Source organism: Notolepis coatsorum (genome assembly GCF_963971535.1).
Source record: "Notolepis coatsorum genome assembly, chromosome: 4".
Taxonomy (NCBI): Eukaryota; Metazoa; Chordata; class Actinopteri; order Aulopiformes; family Paralepididae; genus Notolepis; species Notolepis coatsorum.
Window position 1 is genome coordinate 139,497,262 of NC_140168.1, and position 19,327 is coordinate 139,516,588.

At 45.5% G+C, this 19,327-nt stretch overlaps 1 protein-coding gene across 1 annotated transcript in view; it reads right to left on the bottom strand.

Moving 5' to 3' along the window:
* Window positions 1–690: 690 nt before the first annotated feature.
* Window positions 691–19,327, bottom strand: part of LOC311226706 (glucosidase 2 subunit beta-like) — a gene marked incomplete at its 5' end in the record, with an annotated part of 272,275 nt that continues 253,638 nt past the window's right edge. Inside the window, one exon of the mRNA XM_084312118.1 lies at window positions 691–1,348. Within this exon, the coding sequence (XP_084168244.1) occupies window positions 1,208–1,348 (141 nt within the window). The 3' untranslated portion in view covers window positions 691–1,207. The remainder of the gene's footprint in view (window positions 1,349–19,327) is intronic.

Genomic DNA, 19,327 nt, shown 5'->3' on the forward strand with positions numbered 1-19,327 from the left:
ATCTGATACTGAGCTGTTGTAATGATTGAAGTCGATCAGGAACCTACACTCCGCACCCGGGCGGTATTTAACATTCAGGGTAAAGCATAATTAACTAATTATTGCAGTCTTTAAAAAAATCGAATAAATCAACAAGGTATACACAAGCCCTACTGGAACTAAAGCTATACGCAACAAACACGTAATGTCCAGTAGCTGATTGACCAGGGGAACTCGGATGTTTAACGTGTAACAGAGGAAACAATCCATGGAAATCAGGACAAACTAGTAAACAAAGTAGTAAACAAACCAGTAAACTAGTAAACAATGTAAAACATAGGTTCTGATCTCTGTCATATTGTTCAGAAATGTAACTCGATGGGTTCCCACTCCCAGGTGAGCGAGGGCTTCCTATGAACCCAGAGTGGCTTGTCACCACCGCTTCCAAAGGTAGGGTCCGAGGACCCAAAATGGGTCCTTCGGGAGGTTCTATGAGGGTCCCCTGAAGAACGGGGACTAGTTTGATGTCACTACCATTGACCTACAGGATCCTACAGGATCAAGAAAAGAGGGCGGGGCTTGAGATAGGCGTCCTCTGACCGACACCACAACATTCCCAGTGTTCTCATGACGCGTTGTGTATTTCCTGTATTTTCATGACGGTTGCCATGTCACATGATCAACCGTTATTCGATTACAGGTGTTGTTTTCATACCAAGATGTCCACTATGATGATGATGATGATGATGATGATGATGATGATGATGATGATGATGATGATGATGATGTTGGAACACTATGAATACCAGACAGCTATAGAATTCTGTAATAAATACAAATATCCTCAGTTTCCCGGGGGGTCTGTGGCGTCCGTGACTCTTCTGGGAACCGGTGGACTAAACTAAGAGTGCCTGGTTCAGGGGGGGTGCGGCTGGCAGTTCACTGTCCACCCCCGGTGGTTTGGGCAGGGGGGGCTGGGCAGGGGCGGCTGGCAGGGGGGCCGGCTGGCTCACAGTTCGCTGTGCACCCCCGGGGGGCTGGGCAGGGGCGGCTGGCAGGGGGGGCTGGGCAGGAGGGTCTGGGTAGGGGGGGGGTGGCAGGCGCGGCTGGGCAGGGCAGGCGCGGCTGGGCAGCGCAGGCGCGGCTGGCAGGGGCGCTGGCTGGCTCACAGTTCGCTGTGCACCCCCGGGGGGCTGGGCAGGGGCGGCTGGCAGGGGGGCCGGCCGGCTCACAGTTCGCTGTGCACCCCCGGGGGACTGGGCAGGGCCGGCTGGCAGGCCACAGGGGTCTGGAGGTCCATGACGTACTGGCACTTGCTGGGCTCCTTCACCGAGCGCAGGACCGTCTCCGTGCCGCACGTCAGCGTCACCTGGGAAGGTAAGAGAAGCAGGAAGGTTTGTGGAGGTTTGATAAGAGGAGGCTCCATTCAGTCTGGAGAGGTACATACTCTCCCTCAGCAGCTAAATGGACTACATTTTAGGGGTGGGAATCGCCAGAGACCTCACGATACGATACTTTCTCGATACTTGCGCCATGATACGATAGTATCGCGATACTAAATATATCGCGATACGCTGAGTATTGCCAAAAAAAATTCATTTATTTATTTTTGATACAATTTTATTTGTTACTTTTCTTCTTTTTTTACAAATGTTTTTTTTTTTTGACATGATATACAAACATTTACAGTAGAAATGCACTATAAATCACAGGGCTATTATCGACATAATACTAACAATAATGACAGCCCGGTTTTTAAAATTTAAATAGATGTAGATTAAAGATTAGAGATATACACAGATTAATTACAATACAATACAACACATAAATGCTCTTGCTCGTTCTTCCCCCCCCCCCCCCCACCGGACCCCCCTTGAATACATCCATTATTCCGTTTGATACCAAGGATTAATAGTTCATATAATATTTTATCCTCTCCACCACCCCTAACCAGATTTCTATGCTGGCTTCATTAACACCTAGAATTTGTGCGGTAGATATCTCTAGGTAAATCACATCAAGATAGGTAAGAATCCAACCCTCCGGCACATTTTATCAGGTTGAATCCAGCGTGATGCTATTAGCTTTTTGGCAGCCGTAAGACCGGACAAGATTAGCCTCTTTACAAGTACAGAGTGTGATAACTGAGAGACATCATTCAGCAACAATACAGAAGGCATTACAGGTATTGTCAAAAACAAAAATCCTGATAATAGTGTGGTTATTTCTTCCCAAAATATCTTAACAGGCGGGCATTCCCAATACATATGCATAAATGTACCACTATCACCGTTTGTACATAAGGAACATCGAGAGTCTTGTTTAAGTTTAAGTGACGGTAAAAGTCCGAGACAAAACCTCTCGATGTCTCCGTTTCATAAAAGAATTTGTGATATCTGTGGTGCTCAAGTGGTTCCTTTAATGGGACTCCATGAGCCTTCAAACATGCTAATAACTGTCTGTAGAAGTAATATGTGGAACTGGTGAGGTTAAATTTGTTATGTATATCTTGATAGCTACAGAACCCCCGTTCGTTGAAGATATCTCCCAATGTATGTATGCCATTCTTTTCCCATTTGGGAAATCTGATAGGTTGTTGTGCAATAAGGAGTGTATTGTTATTAAATATGGGAGAGTGTCTATGCCATTTATGTTGGTTAGTAAATCTTTTTTGTGTTTCACGCCATATCCGGATCATATGTGTAATAAGAGGGCCAAATTTCACGTCGCATTGCTTAATTGATAGGTTGGTGTATACTACATCCTGCAATCTATGTGGTGCCACAATGTTTTCTTCTAATGTTCTCCAGGATACGGATGCTTGAGAATCAAACCAGGTGATCAGTGGTCTTAAAGAGTACGCTTTAAAGTAGTAGTAGAAGTCTGGAAATGCTAGACCTCCGTCGGCTTTATTTCTCTGTGCGGTGGATCTTTTTATTCGTGGAGGTTTGTTGTTCCAAATAGATTTATATGCAGCGGAGTGAAATTTTTTCCAGTAACCAGCAAGTAACGGTAACATTGAGCTGAAGAAGTTGATTCTGGGTAAAACATCCATCTTAACTATTGATACTCGGGCCTGTACTGAGTTTTTAAGTTTTGACCACCTGTCAAAGTCATTTGTGATCCTATCTTGGATTCCTGTATAATTATACTTCACTGTTTGGCATATAGTGGGGAATATTTCAACTCCAAGACATCTAAAGTGTTCTACCATTTGTATATTTTCTGGAAGGAGGGTAGCCTTCGCAATGACATTAAGTGGAAGGACGGCCGATTTTGGCCAGTTTATCCTAAATCCCGATAGATTGCCGAAATCATCTATGAGCTTGAGAAGATGAGGCAGTGAGGTGGTAGGGTTTTGCATGAACAATATTACATCGTCCGCATATAAACTAATATGATGCTGTGTGCCCTTAACCCTTTATCTACCGGAGATTATTCTCATCTTAATCCCTTCTCTGCCAGTACTGTAAGTCTATGGAGATGTTCCCCTTCTTTGCAGGGCTATAACTTTTTAAATTGTATTGCTAAATTGACATTACTATGGCCCATTCAACATCAAGTATCTATCGTTTAGGATGTAGCAACGTTCTACTTTTTCATTCACACATTCATACTAAAATACGGTCTAAAGTATAAATATGTTTTTATCATTTTCTGCAGCATTCCATAGAACGTGAGTTATAGCCATAAATACATATATTAGATCATCAAATGTAGTTTGATACCGATTGACGTTAACGTCCTAGACGTTATGACTTATCATCTGCTGGTGCCCGGAGTGGGGGGGGGGGGGGGGGGGGTTTATAAGTCTGTGGCCGACGTTAAATAATTTATGTAGTATGGGTGATATATAGATCAGAGCAGTTTGTATGGATAATAATAATCAAACACGCTGAAACTCACCGCAGCTTCCTCGTAGCGATGGGGGATGCTACTGGAGCAAAAAGATCGTTATTATGGGATGCCGATCTAGTTGGTCCAGTTCCAGGTTGTATAATACTAATATACGTCCAATCATGTTGTTTATCGAGTTACGGCAACGGATCCATGTCCAGTGTATCGAGATGGAGTCCCGCGAGCGATAGCGAGTGGCCGGACGAAATATGGGTGAGCACCACTTCCGGCCGCTCACTTCCGGTTTTGGCAACTCGCCGATCGGCCACCAGGTGGCGGTCTTGAACCGTTGGAGAGTTGAGAGGAGATCTACAGCACCCGTCAAGTCTCCGTGGGTGAAATATGATTGCCATGACAGAAATTTAAAATATTGATCTCAAAGACGCTGTACGACGTCATTGGCAGATTACGCATGGCGGAGAATGACGTCGTAACACGTCATTGGCGAGAAAAGGGTTAATTGAGATCGGCTCTATGGATTGGGATTGTCTTATATACTGTGCTAAAGGTTCTAAGGATAGAGCAAATAGTCCGGGACTAAGAGGACAACCCTGTCTGGACGAGCGCGAAACAGGAAAGAGAGGGGAGGTGAATATACCTGTTATAACCATGGCCGATGGCTCTGTGTATAGTACTTTTATCATATTAATGAATCCTACTCCTAACCCCATCCTTCCGAGTACTGCCCATAAATAAGACCATTCCAACCTATCGAAGGCCTTCATCGCATCCAAGGATAATATAGCTGTAGGAGGCACGGCATCCTTGCTGGTGTCTATCACATGTAGTAACCGTCTAATATTATCCGTGATCAGGCGGCCTCTTATGAAGCCTGTCTGATCAGGATGAACTAAAGATGTCATATGTTTTTGAAGTCTGATGGCTAGTACCTTAGCATACAGCTTAAGATCGGTTCCGAGGAGGTTAAGGGTCTATAACTACCACATTCAGTGGGGTCTTTGTCTTTTTTAAGGAGTACAGATATGAGTGCCATATTGACGTCCCTGGGGAAGTTCCCCTCTTTGATTGAGTATAAAATCATATCAAGTAATAGGGGTTCAATTACATCCCAACATGAGAGGTACAGTTCTGGTGGGATACCATCCCATCCCGGAGCCTTACCACTTTGCAATTCAGATATATATAATATTATATATATATATATATATATATATATATATATATATATATATATATATATATATATATATATATATATATATATATATATATATATATATATATTTATTACCTTTTTTCAACTGCAAAGTAAAACTTTGTCAACATGTTTTATCTAATAAAATAAAGTTCAGTCTGTTCATCTCACTTCAATAATTTTTATTGCAGAACATGGTATTTTCTCAAGCAGACAGATGTACACACTGTAATCTGTGTTGCATGTACCTGACAAACTGAACTGTTTGTATTACAGTCATATTCCAACTTAACTGAATGCACATGTGTGCGTGGACTACTGTACTATTACAGGTATTGAAATGAACAATGCAACTTCCTTAAACTTTTTTTAAATTATTTTTATTAATAATTAAATATCGATACAGTATCGCCACGCAAAGTATCGCGATACTACTACGTATCGATTTCCCCCCCCACCCCTAGTATATTTAAACTCTTTTTTTAAAGCGCTTTACAACTCACGCCTCACCCGCTCACTCACACATTCACACACCGACGGCTAGGGTTGGGTACGTTCACATTTGAACCGATACCGTTACCGGTACCCAACGGTACCTTTTTTCTGTACTTTAGTCTCTAAAAATGTAATCTACCTACCTCAGTACACACACTCACACACAACACTCATGCGGCAACCGCTAAAACAATCACTTTAAACAAAATGTCACTTTAAATAATGGAAAAGTCACTTTAAAGGAAGGAGGTATTGTATAGTATAGTTTAGATACACTAAGTATAAAAATGGCGGAATTGTAAATTGTATATTGTATAGTAGTGTACATAGGAACCAGTTTATCAGGAACATAGCATGTATTTTTTTATCATGCACATCTTGTGTCTTACCTATATATTTTTTTGCCTATTTTTATTATTGTATTTTGCACAATCGATGCGAGCATGACCACCCGCATTTCACTGTATGCCCTGGTATGTATGTGACAAATAAACCTCTTGATTCTTCAGTTGTAAAAAATTTGTCCAAACTTCTAATTATTTATTATCATTATTATTTATTTAGAACAATTTGTTAATATATATATAATATATAATCTTGCAGCGAGTGTTGTCTGCATTTAGCTTTGTAAAGTGTAACAACACTTGTGACAGTTTTCGCCTTGCCATTGCCTCGACTGCTTTGTTGTTGTTGAATCAAGTCAAATCCTAGGTAAGCGTGTATTGTGCGCGTGAACGTTGACGTGAACAGTCTGGAGGGGTACATACTCTCCCACGGCAGCTAAACGGACTGTCTGGCGAGGTACATACTCTCCCATGGCAGCTAAACGGACTGTCTGGCGAGGTACATACTCTCCCGCGGCAGCTAAACGGACTGTCTGGAGGGGTACATACTCTCCCACGGCAGCTAAACGGACTGTCTGGCGAGGTACATACTCTCCCACGGCAGCTAAACGGACTGTCTGGCGAGGTACATACTCTCCCGCGGCAGCTAAACGGACTGTCTGGCGAGGTACATACTCTCCCGCGGCAGCTAAACGGACTGTCTGGCGAGGTACATACTCTCCCACGGCAGCTAAACAGACTGTCTGGCGAGGTACATACTCTCCGGCGGCAGCTAAACGGACTGTCTGGAGGGGTACATACTCTCCCACGGCAGCTAAACGGACTGTCTGGCGAGGTACATACTCTCCCACGGCAGCTAAACGGACTGTCTGGCGAGGTACATACTCTCCCGCGGCAGCTAAACGGACTGTCTGGCGAGGTACATACTCTCCCGCGGCAGCTAAACGGACTGTCTGGCGAGGTACATACTCTCCCACGGCAGCTAAACAGACTGTCTGGCGAGGTACATACTCTCCGGTGGCAGCTAAACGGACTGTCTGGAGGGGTACATACTCTCCGGCGGCAGCTAAATGGACTGTCTGGAGGGGTACATACTCTCCGGCGGCAGCTAAACGGACTGTCTGGAGAGGTACATACTCTCCGGCGGCAGCTAAACGGACTGTCTGGAGAGGTACATACTCTCCGGCGGCAGCTAAACGGACTGTCTGGAGAGGTACATACTCTCCCACGGCAGCTAAACGGACTGTCTGGCGAGGTACATACTCTCCCACGGCAGCTAAACGGACTGTCTGGCGAGGTACATACTCTCCGGCGGCAGCTAAACGGACTGTCTGGAGGGGTACATACTCTCCGGCGGCAGCTAAATGGACTGTCTGGAGGGGTACATACTCTCCGGCGGCAGCTAAACGGACTGTCTGGAGAGGTACATACTCTCCGGCGGCAGCTAAACGGACTGTCTGGAGGGGTACATACTCTCCCGCGGCAGCTAAACGGACTGTCTGGAGGGGTACATACTCTCCCGCCGCAGCTAAACGGACTGTCTGGAGAGGTACATACTCTTCCGCCGCAGCTAAACGGACTGTCTGGAGAGGTACATACTCTCCCGCGGCAGCTAAACGGACTGTCTGGCGAGTGGACCTCCAGTCACCCGGATGTGGAAGGAGAACCGCTCGCCACAAATGACAGAATCGTGCAAAAATAAAAACGAGGTGAGACAGGGAAACAAGGTGAGACAGGGAGACAAGGTGAGACAGGGAGATGAGGTGAGACAGGGTCACAGGGAGACAAAGTGAGACATGGAAACAAGGTGAGACAGGGAGACAGGGAAACAAGGTGAGACAGGGAGACGAGGTGAGACAGGGTCACAGGGAGACAAGGAGAGACAGGGAGACGAGGTGAGACAGGGAGACGAGGTGAGACAGGGAAACAATGTGAGACAGGGAGACGAGGTGAGACAGGGAGATGAGGTGAGACAGGGTCACATGGAGACGAGGTGAGACAGGGAAACAAGGTGAGAAAGGGAGACAGGGAAACAAGGTGAGACAGGGAGACGAGGTGAGATAGGGTCACAGGGAGATGAGGAGAGACAGGGAGACGAGGTGAGACAGGGAGACGAGGTGAGACAGGGTCACAGGGAGACGAGGTGAGCCAGGTAAACAAGGTGAGACAGGGAGACGAGGTGAGACAGGGTCACAGGGAGACGAGGAGAGACAGGTAAACAAGGTGAGACAGGGAGACGAGGTGAGACAGGGTCACAGGGAGACGAGGAGAGACAGGGAGACGAGGTGAGACAGGGAAACAAGGTGAGACAGGGAGACGAGGTGAGACAGGGTCACAGGGAGACGAGGAGAGACAGGGAGACGAGGAGAGACAGGGAGACGAGGTGAGACAGGGAGACGAGGTGAGACAGGGTCACAGGGAGATGAGGAGAGACAGGGAGACGAGGTGAGACAGGGTCACAGGAAGACGAGGTGAGACAGGGTCACAGGGAGATGAGGAGACACAGAGACACAGAGAGACAGGGAGACAGGTACACTGAATACTGCTTGAGGTTGGGGGTACATGGTAACAGGGTCACAGGGAGAGACAGGGTGACAGGGAGACAGGTACACTGAATACTGCTGGAGGTTGGGGGTACATGGTAACAGGGTCACAGGGAGAGACAGGGTGACAGGGAGACAGGTACACTGGATACTGCTGGAGGTTGGGGGTACATGGTAACAGGGTCACAGGGAGAGACAGGGTGACAGGGAGACAGGTACACTGGATACTGCTGGAGGTTGGGGGTACATATGAGGGATGTAACAACTCTTCTGACTCTAATAGGTGACTGTATGATCCTCTGCAAGAGAGTGGAGAGAGGGACCAGAGGGGGGGGGGGGTATTTTACTTCTAGGGGGTTTCCATAGCAACCCCTCACATCACACTGCTCCATGTACACACAATTCATCTTGTGGACAAAGGTACCTGGAGAAAGAGATTGAGAGGGTATAGAGAGGGAGAGGGAGATATAGGGAGAGGGAGAGAGAGAGAGAATAGATATATAAAGAGGGAGAGAGAAAGAGAGAGGGGGAGAGAGATAGAGAAAGAGAGATAGAGACAGATAGAGATAGTGGTATTTAACCTTCAGACTGACTAAGGTATTTGGTTTTGTCTGAATATCAGTATTAGTTGTTGATTATCAGTATTAGTTGTTGATTATCAGTATTAGTTGTGTATATAATAGAATAGAAGTACTTTATTGATCCAGAGGTAAATTTTGCACTACAGATCGCTCACAATAAACATTTAGGTAGTCAAAATCACAAATAAGAATACAAATACAGTCAGGGATATACATTCTAAAATATGTATATGTGACCAGGCACAGATAATAGGGTATTGTTAAAATATAATTTTTATATCAAAATAAGCCATCACTTGTACAAATCAGGCGGATATTTTTCAATCTATATCTTATTAACAAATATGATAACACAATAGCCCGTTTTGAGCTACAGAGCCTCAAAGGGGCTGTTGGCTGTTCTCTTAGTTTTTTGCTAATATAAGACTATCCATAAAATTATCTACAGTATCTATAATCTACCATATCTATAAATTCTACCATATCCATCTATAATTCCATATTGTAAATTACTTAAATAAGTGTGTACAATCAACTGTTATTTACTGTGTTGGCCCTGTATTCTGATGTGTGTTCATGCAGGGAATGTCATACATTCTTGTGGACCTATACAACGGAGACAAGAGTCTGTGTTGAGCTCAGCTGTAATCCAATCCTAACTATGTGACCGATACCTATTTATTATTTGGTCTTGTGTATTCTGCTGCTATTTCTGAATTGGCCTAGTGATGACATAAAAGAGGCTTACAGTGCGCAGAAGTTACCATAGCTCAGCGTATGTACGCTGTGTGTCTATGTGTTCGGGAGAGTCAGGTGCATAAAAACCTGATTATAATCATGTCTCTGCCACAACCACAGCGCAAGCTGTGAGTGAATTATGCGAAGGGGAGCATTATGGCAGGAGACTTATTTTACGAAAAAGAGTGAGGCGAAAGCGGAAGTGTCAATTTTTCAAAGTAAAATACCCGGAAGACTAATGAAAATAAAATACATTTCCTTTTAAACAACTTTATTCTTTCTTTGCGGCCCGGTACCAAATGTTCCACGGCCAGGTACCGGTCTGCGACCCAATGGTTGGGGACCTCTGCTATACTCCATTATGCGCAAGTTTACAGACTTTCGCAGCGAGTACTGGAGTAGATTATTCAATGCGACTGCCAGCCAGCTTTTGTGCGACGGAGAAATACAATTCCAATTGTGAGAGAAGATCATCTTCCGATTCAGAAACAATTTCACACAAACGGTACTAAGGATATGAATGTTTCTCTGCATATATTCACACCGCCAACAAAGTACTGGGCCCGTTGTCTGGGAATGGATTTCTGTGCGTCTCCTCTCCGATACCCGAGACAGACTTAGCCAGTGGCCACTCCCCTCAGATGTTACTGTCGTTTTTTCACACAGCGAGGAGAATAATACTGTCGGACAATCTTAACAATAATTAACACATTCACAAGTCGTATTAAGTTTAGCAAATAAGGAGACATATAGAGAACATTTCAAAGCACTCAAAATTGCCAATATCTCCATTTCAACCTATTTCTGAATTGCGCTACATTTTGGGGGTTTTCTGAGGATTCGTGAGCTCCTTAACAAGACGGGTTAGACTGTGCCAGGTCACATATACATTCTAAAATATACAGCCGCAAATATACAGTAATATACAGTCAAATGTACAGTAATAAGTGAAAAATTATCTGTATTAGTTGTGTTGATTTTATCAGTATTAGTTGTTCATTAGCTGGATTCACTTCATGACTTCAGGTGTGTTCATTTCAGTGCAGCAGGTTGAAAGACTCGGCACAGAGAACTGGATGTCAAGTCAAGAGACTCACGAGGTAACGGAACGGAACCCACACACTTTCACACACAATAGCCTCCCGACACTCTGCTGCAGCGCAGGATCTAATTAATAACACGGACGGCTCAAATCGCCAGCGTCTCCCGACTCTCCCCGCATTCCTTTCCGCTTTGAATCGAGTTTAATATCCGTTGATGGGACAAAGCACGAGTCCCCGTCCCCCCCCGTCCCCCCCCGTCCCCCGACCGAGATCTGAAGAGAAGGAGCTTGGTTCGTGGGCGTAGAGGAGAGCGCGCAGAGGAGAGCCCGGATTCAGCGTTTCGAATATAATGAGGGGAACGACTTCAGTCCAGACTTAATTTATGGCATCTTAGCGAGAGAGCGCGCAGTGGGGGGGAGGTTGGGGGCTCCTGTCAAAGGAATTCAATTTAGTCTTTTCAAAGGGGCCCCTGGACGTCGGGAGTACAGTACATACATTCACAGATTACATTTAGCGGACTCCATTTGAAGAAGGGAGGCCCGAGAAAATTAGATGATTATTGAACAAATTCCTGCATAAAATGTAAATGGAGAGAGAGAGAGAGAGAGAGAGAGAGAGAGAGAGAGAGAGAGAGAGAGAGAGAGAGAGAGCCCACTCCACCCCTCACTTGGCTGTGGAGATATAGTTTTTTCCTGCCTGCTTGTCACTTAGTATGTACAGTGTTTTTTTGCTCAGGATTCTCAGGAATATGTGACTTCGTAGAGCGGCTGGGTGGCGCAGCGGACATTGCGCTCGTCACCAACGCAAGAGACACCGGGTTCAAATCCGGCTATCGGCGTTGCCTCCGGCTTGGGCCGGCCGTCATACTGGCTCAATTGGGAGAGTCAGCGGGTGGAAGTCGATGGGTGGTAATCTGGACGTTGTGGACAGCGACTCCTACAGGTCGGTCAGGGTGCCTGCACAGCAGAGACAGGAAATGGGCACGGGTAGTGTGAGCCTCCCACACGTTACACCTCGCCAATGAGAGTCCGCGCTGGCAGGTGAAAAGATGTGACAGGCTGCCTCCTCGTGTACCGGAGGGGACGCTTGATGCAAGGCTTCTATCCTCCCTACAACCGGCCAGTGGGGGGCATATGCGAGCAACATTCAAGACAGGGCAGGGGAGAATTGGAAACAGCGAAATTGGGATGGGAGAAAAATAAGGAGAAAAAGTGGATAAAAAAAAAAAAAGGAATATGTGACTTCAGTATTTATATGACTTCCGTAATATGTGACTTCAGTAATATGTGACTTCAGTAATATGTGACTTCAGTAATAACTTCAGTAATATGTGACTTCAGTAATATGTGACTTCAGTAATTATGACTTCAGTAATATGTGACTTCAGTAATTATGACTTCAGTAATGTGACTTCAGTAATATGTGACTTCAGTAATATGTGACTTCAGTAATACGTGACTTCAGTAATATGTGACTTCAGTAATATGTGACTTCAGTAATATGTGACTTCAGTAATTATGACTTCAGTAATATATGACTTCAGTAATTATGACTTCAGTAATATATGACTTCAGTAATTATGACTTCAGTAATATATGACTTCAGTAATTATGACTTCAGTAATTATGACTTCAGTAATATGTGACTTCAGTAATATGTGACTTCAGTAATATGTGACTTCAGTAATTATGACTTCAGTAATTATGACTTCAGTAATATATGACTTCAGTAATTATGACTTCAGTAATATATGACTTCAGTAATATGTGACTTCAGTAATATGTGACTTCAGTAATATGTGACTTCAGTAATTATGACTGCAGTAATATATGACTTCAGTAATTATGACTTCAGTAATATATGACTTCAGTAATACGTGACTTCAGTAATACGTGACTTCAGTAATACGTGACTTCAGTAATATGTGACTTCAGTAATACGTGACTTCAGTAATATGTGACTTCAGTAATATGTGACTTCAGTAATTATGACTTCAGTAATATATGACTTCAGTAATTATGACTTCAGTAATATATGACTTCAGTAATATGTGACTTCAGTAATATGTGACTTCAGTAATATGTGACTTCAGTAATTATGACTTCAGTAATATATGACTTCAGTAATTATGACTTCAGTAATATATGACTTCAGTAATATGTGACTTCAGTAATATGTGACTTCAGTAATATGTGACTTCAGTAATTATGACTTCAGTAATATATGACTTCAGTAATATATGACTTCAGTAATATATGACTTCAGTAATACGTGACTTCAGTAATACGTGACTTCAGTAATACGTGACTTCAGTAATATGTGACTTCAGTAATACGTGACTTCAGTAATATATGACTTCAGTAATATGTGACTTCAGTAATACGTGACTTCAGTAATATATGACTTCAGTAATATATGACTTTTTTGAGTATTTTGTATGAGTATTTTGAACTGGGTCTCTAAGCTCTCTCTCTCTCTGTGCATCTGGCTGCAGGAACCCCTCCCCCTCGAAGTGAATAAGAACACAGCAATCTGTCGGAGATTAGATCACCTGAAACCTATTGTTTCCCGTATGATAGCCATGCCCAATGCACATGAGTAATTGCGATCGCGATGGGATTACTGGGATTATACATTTTGGAGTACCTTCGGACTAAGGCTACTGAGATGCTGAGAGGACGCTGGCGTTTGATGTTGCCGCTTCTCAGTCGCTCCACTGAGTTAACGTTCCTTCCCTTGCTAAAGAAATTTTCGTCTGGGCTGCTAACGTTAGATTCAGATTTTTTTACTTTGTCATAACCGTGTGATAATTTCATTTATCCGGTTTTTGTGTTTACTCACCCTCTCTGCTGATCAGCTGTCTGGGGCTAATGTTTGCTACCTGCCAGCTGTCAGCATCAGCTGTTAGCATCGTTAGCCCCGCTGCCAAACTAGCTAGCCGGCTTCCCTCTGCTCCTGGGTTCTCGGTTTGGATCATCTTCTTCCGTCACCTGTTTTTCCCCAACTGGATTAACTCTCTACATGTACCTGGACTGTTTGTGAGTTTTGATTACTCCACCGCAGTGTGCTGTTGTCTGAGGCTGGATTCGTTGTGTGTGGCTGGTCGTTAGCCGGTTAGCTGCTCCGGTCGATATGCTAACATACTCCTCTCGCCAACTTCTGAGTTTTTTTCAACGCCGCTGCGCCAATCTGCCTGGATGGATACCATCAGATCACTCAGACTCCTTCAACGCCCCCGCTATATACATCGAGCATCCGCACTCATCTGCACAGATTCCACTATTCCTGTGGTAGTATCTGCTCCGCGCTTCCATGTTGTTCGTCAACGTCATCACAACACACCTCACGTGCGCACCAGCTGTCTGAAGCCCCTGGCCTGCTCTGACAGTAGCACCCCTCCCACTCTGCCTGTCTCCTCCACAGCCACTTTCATGCTGCTCAATACTCACTCCCTCAATAACAAGGCACTACTCATCCATGATATCATCACTGAAAGAAAACTGGATTTTTATGTTTGACTGAAACATGGCAAAATAAACTGGATTTCATCACACTAAACCAAGCTACACCCCCCGGTTACATCTACCTCCAGAAACCGCGCTCCACGGGCCGCTGGCTGTCATTCATCGTACAGACTTCCAGATCCCCACTCCTGATCTCACATCATTCGAGTGCATTACATTCTCTCTCTCCGGATCTCCTCAACCTCAATTTGCCCTGATTTACCGCCCCCCCCCCAAAGCCTCCACCACCTTCCTGTCAGAGCTAACTGAGCTCCTGTCCTCTTTCTGCTCCAAGTCCCCGACTACCTATCTGCTCGGAGATTTCAACATTCACCCTCACATTCAGAGGTAACCTCCGATACCTCCCCGGACACCTTAACGGCCTGTTACAATGCCGCACTCTCCCTCAGCCTGGACTCTCTGGCGCCCCTCAGAAGCCGGAATGTGTCCTTTCCTCGCCCTGCCCCATGGTTTACCTCTGACCTCCGCTCAATGAAAAGAGCTGGTCGACGACTGGAGCGACTCTCCAAGCGATCTGGCCTCACCGTCCACCGTCTGGCCTTCGTCGACCACGTGAGGTCCTACAAAGAGGCTCTCTCCAAGACCAGGACCGCGTACTACTGCACCCTCATCACCTCACAGCAAAATTACCCCAGATCGCTTTTCTCGACTATAAATGGTCTTCTCCACCCTCTCACTGCCTCTCACACTGCTGATGCTCCTGACCTCTGCTCTAAGTTCCTTGACTTTTTCCAGGCTAAAGTGATTTCCATCCACCAACAACTCACAGTGCCCGCCCCCTCCCCTCCTCACTTACCCCTGACTATATGCTCCCAGCTGCATCTCTCCATCCCCAGTGCTCTCTCTCCTCCTTCTCCCCAGTGGATGTTCCGCTGGTCATGAAGCTGGTTACCAGAGCCAAAGCTTCCACCTGCTCCCTCGACCCCATGCCTACGGTGCTGGTCAAGGCCTGCCTGCCTTCCTACCCTCTGCCCCATCATAACGGACATTATCAACTCCTCTCTGTCATCTGGAATAGTTCCCTCCTGTTTCAAAACCGCCTCCATCACTCCCATCCTAAAGAAGCCTGGTCTGGACCCTGAGGTGCTGGATAACTACCGGCCGATCTCCAACCTTCCTTTCCTAAGTAAAACCTTGGAAAGGGCAGTCGCCGCCCAGCTTCAGCAACATCTGTCCAACCATGAGCTCTACGAACCCCTTCAGTCAGTTTACCGAGCACATCACAGCACAGAGACTGCCCTCATCAAGATCACTAATGACCTCCTCCTTGCTGCAGACTCCGGACACATCAGCCTCCTCATCCTTCTCGACCTCTCCGCGGCGTTCGATACAATATCCCACTCAGTCCTCCTCAAATGCCTCTCCGACAACCTTGGCATCACCAGTACAGCTCTGTCTTGGTTTCATTCATATCTCACAAATAGATCTCAGTTTGTCAGCGTCAGCGCCTCATCCTCCCCCCCGGCCCCAGTAAACCACGGTGTCCCCCAAGGCTCCGTGCTGGGTCCCCCTCGGTCAGATTATACGTCACTACGGACTCAACTTTCATTGTTATGCTGATGAAACTCAGCTCTATATCTGCACCTCACCATCCTCCCAGCTCCCCCTACAGTCTGTAGTCAACTGCCTCCACGCCATAAAAACCTGGATGTCAACCAAATTACTGAAACTGAACAGCAAAAAGACGGAGCTCATGGTTGTGGCCCCCAAGGCACTGCTCGGGAAGGTTGGAGATCTCCTCCTCCACGTTGATGGCTGTTCCATCTCCGTGTCTCTCGAAGTCCGTAACCTGGGCATCACCCTTGACTCCACACTTTCATTTCACTCCCACATCAAATCCGTCACCAAGTCTGCCTTCTACCACCTCAAAAACATCTCCCGTCTCCGATCCTCACTCTCTGGCTGAGACCCTGATCCACTCATTCATCACCTCCCGGTTGGACTACTGTAACGGAGTCTTGTTCGGAGTACCCAGCATAGCCCTGGACAGGCTCCAGTATGTTCAGAACTCAGCTGCCAGGGTTCTCACTCACACCAAGCCCTGGCAGCACATCACCCCCACGCTCATCCACCTCCACTGGCTCCCAGTCAAGTTCCGCATCACCTTCAAACTCCTGCTACTCACCTACAAGTCCCTCCATGCCCTCGCCCCCGATACCTGTCTGATCTCCTCCACCAGCACACTCCATCCTGGAACCTACGATCCTCTGATCTAGGTCTCCTCTCCATCCCTCGCACCAGGTTACAGACTTTTGGGGACAGAGCCTTCAGCGTGGCGTCCCCTACCCTCTGGAACTCTCTCCCCCCCGAAATCCGCAACGCCCCAACCCTGGACACCTTCAAATCTGCTCTAAAAACACACCTCTTCACCAAGGCTTTTCCCCATCAGTTAGTTTAGATTAGATTAGGTTCATTATACATTATCCCTTACCTTCCCTCATCCCCTTTTTTCCCTAGCCCTATTTTTTGTCCTGATTGTGAAGCGACCTTGGGTTCTATGAAAGGCGCTATATAAATTTGATCTATTATTATTATTATTAGTATTATTATTATTAAGGTAATACACCTTGTGTGTGTATGGCCACAGAGAGAGCATTGTTAGTTATAGTTTGTTTTTGTATATATTCTGCCTTTGTTTCTGTATAATTAATGTGTTTTTCTCTCTTTCTCAGGAAGCACAGATGGGGTGAGCTGCCATTTCCTTTGGATATTGTTTTTTCCTGTTTTGGTTAGGTAAGAGTAGTTTAGGTAATGTAATCTCTTTTACCATAGATTAGATTTGGATTTATCTGGAGTATAGTGGTGTTTGTTTGTTGTTTTGGCCTGGGCTCACCCCTGAGCTACATGTGCTTCCTTTGCATCTATTCAATAAATATCATTGTTGTTTACAAACGTGGTCCATCTTTTCTGTCAACCAACTGTTATGTTACAGCCCTTTACCCTTAGACTCACAGGGGTCGTAACATAAATGGGGGCTCTGCCTGGATTTTGTAACCTGTGTTCAATTGTTGGTTGATGGATTTGGTGAACTGTGTTTGTTTACACTTGTATAGTTATTAATACATTTGTGTGTAAAAATGGCATTTGTGTAAGAAAAAATAATGGCAGTTAGTACTTTTGATCTGGGGAAATTCTTGAGAAATCCTACTTGGGAAGCGCTAGATAGCTGCCGCAAGGCAGACTTAGTGGAGATTGCCACACATTTTAAACTCTCGGTTCAACAAAAGCATCTTAAGCAGGATATCAGGTGTCTTGTGGTAGATAAGCTGTTGGAGCAGGGGACGCTTGTTTTACCTGTGGTCTCTGATGAACATGCAAGTCCTCCTGGTGAACCTACGGAAGCACAGCCTTCTGAGGAGCAAGCCCATGGTGCTGAAAAGGCAGGTGTGAACGTCACATTGCCACATTTTCACTTGACCTCTCCTGTGTCAACTGGGTCTCGAGAAGGGGCCCAGGTCAAGGTTAGAATAGCCCGTCTCCAGATGGAGGCTCAGGAGAAGGCACAAGCACGTGAGGCGGAGTATCGGCTTCGTAAAATGGAGCTTGAGGCGGAAAATGAAAGGGCTGTTAACATCCGTAGGTTGGAGCTTGAGGTGGAAAAAGAGCTCAGACTGCGGGAGTTGGAGCTGGGAGACCAAAGGAGTGGATCCAACTCTGCTACACCGACTCCTCCACAAGGCCCGGGTATGTCCTCCTCCACAGCTTATTCATCACACACTTTTGATATAAGTAAACACATTGCTTTGGTGCCTCCGTTCCGAGAGACAGAAGTTGATACTTATTTTAATGTGTTTGAGCGTATTGCTGCTTCATTGCGCTGGCCAAGAGAGGTCTGGCCTTTGTTGCTTCAATGCAAATTGACTGGTAAAGCCCAAGAGGTTTGTTCAACACTTTCCCTAGAAGATAGTTTACTGTATGATACTGTGAAGGCTGCCAACCTTCGTGCATATGAGCTTGTGCCCGAAGCTTATAGGCAGAGGTTTCGCAGTCACAAGAGAGCTGTCAACCAGACCTTTGTAGAGTTTGCTAGAGAGAAGGGAACTCTCTTTGATAAATGGTGTGCAGCAAGCAAGGCCTCAGATCTTAACTCTCTCAGAGAACTCATTCTATTAGAAGAGTTTAAAAATCGTTTGCCAGAGCGTATTGTAATTTACCTGAGTGAGCAGAAAGTGTCCACTCTGCAGCAAGCTGCTGTATTAGCTGATGAGTTTGCGCTAACCCATAAAACTGTGTTTGTAGATAGGCGTGACTCGTTTCTCCCCCATGATTTCTCTCAGAAACATTCTGTCCCCAACCATTCAGAATTCACACACCCCCGACCAAAAATGTCACCTCCACGCTCAAAAGAGGAGCGGACATGTTACTACTGTCATAAGCCTGGTCATGTTATTTCTGACTGTTTAACATTGAAACGTAAGCAGCAACCGTCCTCTCAGAACTTTAGACAACCCAAAGGGGTTGGTCTGATTAAAATGGCACCTGATTCCGATCAACAGATGCACAATGATCAGGATGTTCTCGATCCTTGTTTCAGGCCATTTACTTCCAAGGGTTTAGTTTCCTTGACAGGGGATCCAAAAGATCAGTGTTCAGTTCAGATCTTACGAGATACTGGAGCCTCACAATCCTTTATCCTCTCTGATGTACTACCTCTGTCTGAGAAATCTTCCTGTGGTTCTAGTGTCCTAGTTCAAGGTATTGAGATGGGTTTCGTGCCAGCCCTGTTACACTGTATTCATGTACAATCTGATTTGGTCACTGGGTTCTTTAAAATAGGGGTGAGACCTTCCTTGCCAGTTAAAGGCATTTCCTTTATCATGGGAAATGATTTAGCTGGAGGACAGGTGAACGCTGTGCTGGAAGTGTTGGATCACCCAGACACAGATTCTCTGCCTGATGACTTGTCACAGAACTTCCCTGAAGTTTTTTCTGCAAGTGTTGTCACTCGGGCTCAATTGAAAAAGAGAGGTGATGAAATTAATTTGTCTGACTCTGTTTTTGCTTCAGCCTTTGTCAGGGAGGAGTTG